Raw genomic sequence first — 3,066 nt, 5'->3', positions numbered from 1 at the left:
CCCTTTTCCTCTTTTTCACTCTCTCATACTTGAGTGATAGAGAGAATATTCCATCACACTATTTACAGCCGGAAACCAAAGCTTTTGTACGTTCACTCACTTGCCTCCATTCACAGTCAATTGGCACATTACCTTTCAACCGCTCCTGTGGAACAGCCTCCAATGCGGTGGAAAAGGCAAATGCCGCTTCGATAATTTTCTCCACCGCGCTCAAAACTTTTCCCGCGCGGTCATCTTTCCCAAGGGAAAGTTTTACATCAAGTTCCGCATTAGATTGCATTGCCCTCAAACTATAGAGAAAAGGATAAACCTTCCGTCTGCGATTACCTACAAATAAATATTCGTGAACATTTTGAATGTGCCGACAGACCGTTTGTGAGCTACACGAGCAGCAATCCTGCAGTTTGTGTCCACCCCTCGATGCAAGAACCTTTCCAAAGTCAACCAAATGGACAACCGTTGGATCGGTTTGAGATACGACTTCAATAATGGTGGAGAGCTTGTCCTTATGCCGAAGATGTTTCGTGAAGGAAGCACAACTGTCAATACCTCCCAGCATTTCATGTGATGTGCGTATCACAGCCGTCGCTCCACGAAGTTTTGTTATTGCAGTGAGGCTCCGTATTTCTTCTATGCTTTCACCCAAATGTTTATCTGGTTGATCATCTGTTATCCATGGGTGATTAAGCAGCTCGCGGGCTGAGGGCCTCTTTGCGGGGTCTCGTGTCAAGCAGCTGCGAATAAACGATTTCCCCATGAGGGAAATGGTGTTCCATATGGGCCCACCAAAGCTCCATTTTCCATCAACGATGCGACGGAATATTTCGCGATGTGTGGCACCATAAAACGGCATCTTTCCAGAAAGGAGAACAAATGTAATAACCCCTAACGACCATACATCGCATTTGTTGTCATACGTCCCCTTCACTGTGCCATAATAACCCACCTTAACAACCTCCGGTGCGATATATTTAGCGGTGCCGCAGCAGGCCTTACCGGGCCCGGTGCTCGCCAATCCAAAATCTGAAATGCACACGTCAGACAACCACGAGGTGTCGTCACTATCGCGTTGGGGTCGAAGAAGAAGATTTTCCGGTTTCAGATCACGATGTATAATCCCTCGGGAATGGATATGAACTAAACCAGAAAGTACATTACGCACCAGATCAGCAGCGATCTTCTCATCGTAATGGCTAAGCTCTGCAATCCGGTCAAATACCATACCGCCACTAAGGAGATCCATAACAATGTAAATGCTCTCTCTGGTCTCGAAGTAATCCACAAGCCGAGCAACATGCGGGTGGTTGCCGATTTGTTTCATAATGTGCACCTCCAAACTCACGCTCTGAATATCATTCGGAAGTGTCATGTTCTTGTCAACAATCTTCACAGCATACGACTCCTTAGTTATACGGTTCACACATTTGTACACCAGCGCAAACGTTCCTTTACCGATCGGAGTCCTGTCAGTCAAGTGGTACTTCCGGTAGAAGGCACTTTCTGTTGTGTATGACATTTCTGCGTTTCTCCTTCTTTTGTTTGTTGTGAGAGTGATATATGAATATGTAAGTAACAGACAAATAGACAAGCAAGTAAGCGACCAAACAAACAAACAAATATATATATATATATTATGGTCTCCCTTTACGGTAAAAGTGTCACGTTTCTGTCACCGCCTTACGCGTGTCTATATGACTTAAGCCCAAGTGCCCCTTTTAAATAAAATGAATGAAGCGGAAGAAGGAAGGAGGGAAAAAAGATAATAATAATAATAGAAATAAGGTGCTTGAGTAAAGGGAGAACAGCAGCACCGCCAACGAAGTACATGCCAAACTCCCTCCCTCTAAATACGCATATTTTAAAGAATCGAAGGAGAAAAAAAAACAAACACAACAACTCCTTCTCTTGTCTCCGTTATTTTTGTTACTATCGCCGTTATATCTTGCCACTGCCTCCGTTCGGTGTGTCGTTCTTGGAGACAATACGCATGTGTAAAGACATCAATCACACACACTTTGCATTCTTTAGAACTCTTCCTCTTCCTCCTTTTTTTTTCTTCTTCACTACTCAGTGGGCACAATAAGTGATTTTACATTCCAATCGCAGAGTCAGATACTGCAGAACCCTCCGATATTTCTTCAATAGTGAGTCAGATCCAACAATACCACCATAATTCAAACAAAAAAAAAGAAGAAATGGAAGCAAATGTAGCATTTAATATATATATACACTTCAAATGACCCGGAATAAATCTCATGCAAGCATTGAAGCAACAATAAAGTTATTATGAAAAGCGCAGAGAAGGAAACGCACTGCAAGCACATTTGCTTAACCCTTCTCCTTCCCGCACTGCTACGATAATCACTACACTTAAATGTGCATGCAAATAAACTACAATACGATTGAATATGCGTGTGACATATGCTGATTCATGCCGAAGCGAATTGGTTCATCAACTTTCATCGATACCTTTTGAAAGGCGACGGAAGTGCGGCATTGGCGTTGCTCTTTCTTTCAATTCTTTAGGAATGGGACGTCCCTCCCACACCGTTGGTAATTCACCCGGACGCATGTTTTTAAGATAAGGCACCGCATAAGTCCCCAACCATGACCAAAACACCATAAATGCTATAAAGAATTTCCACGGGTATTCCTGCAGTTTCTTTAGACGACTACGCCACGGGAGCATTCGGTTGCGCTCCGCTTCTTCTCTATCACGGCGAAGGGATTCCATAAGATCAAACCGCTCTTTTCCAAGCTTTGCACTACTGACGGCATGATGCGTCGCGCGGCGGGGAAATTTGTGATGCCCCACACCTTTATTGCTTTGAAGCCTAATGAAAAAACGGTTTCTAAACATAATAACAAAACGGGGCTCTTTGGATTCGGAAATAATCACGTGGGGAGGAGGTGCGGTTACATATATCGGTGCGTGAAGTTGTCCATGTAACACAACGCGCAAATACAAAGCGGTCACCCGCGACGCATGAAATACGCCTCTGCAGCATACGCACCGTACCCGCGTATATGTCAATGATTATATTATATAGACTTCATGCTTACTAT

The 3,066-nt window shown here is 43.8% G+C and overlaps 2 protein-coding genes across 2 annotated transcripts; both read right to left on the bottom strand.

Moving 5' to 3' along the window:
• Positions 1 to 58: 58 nt before the first annotated feature.
• On the bottom strand, positions 59 to 1,516 carry TEOVI_000311700 (protein kinase, putative; the record flags this gene model as incomplete). Its single annotated transcript, XM_067226083.1, has 1 exon — positions 59 to 1,516. The coding sequence occupies one exon, from the start codon at positions 1,514 to 1,516 to the stop codon at positions 59 to 61; it is 1,458 nt and encodes a 485-aa protein (XP_067082184.1).
• Positions 1,517 to 2,452: 936 nt separating this feature from the next.
• On the bottom strand, positions 2,453 to 2,860 carry TEOVI_000311600 (uncharacterized protein; the record flags this gene model as incomplete). The annotated part of the gene is made up of 1 exon (XM_067226082.1): positions 2,453 to 2,860. One exon carries the CDS (start codon positions 2,858 to 2,860, stop codon positions 2,453 to 2,455), a length of 408 nt encoding a protein of 135 aa, XP_067082183.1.
• Between the last annotated feature and the right edge of the window lie 206 nt (positions 2,861 to 3,066).

This window comes from Trypanosoma equiperdum (assembly GCF_001457755.1).
Source record: "Trypanosoma equiperdum strain OVI genome assembly, contig: ctg_666, whole genome shotgun sequence".
Taxonomy (NCBI): Eukaryota; Euglenozoa; class Kinetoplastea; order Trypanosomatida; family Trypanosomatidae; genus Trypanosoma; species Trypanosoma equiperdum.
This window is presented reverse-complemented; position numbering and strand designations above follow the sequence as displayed.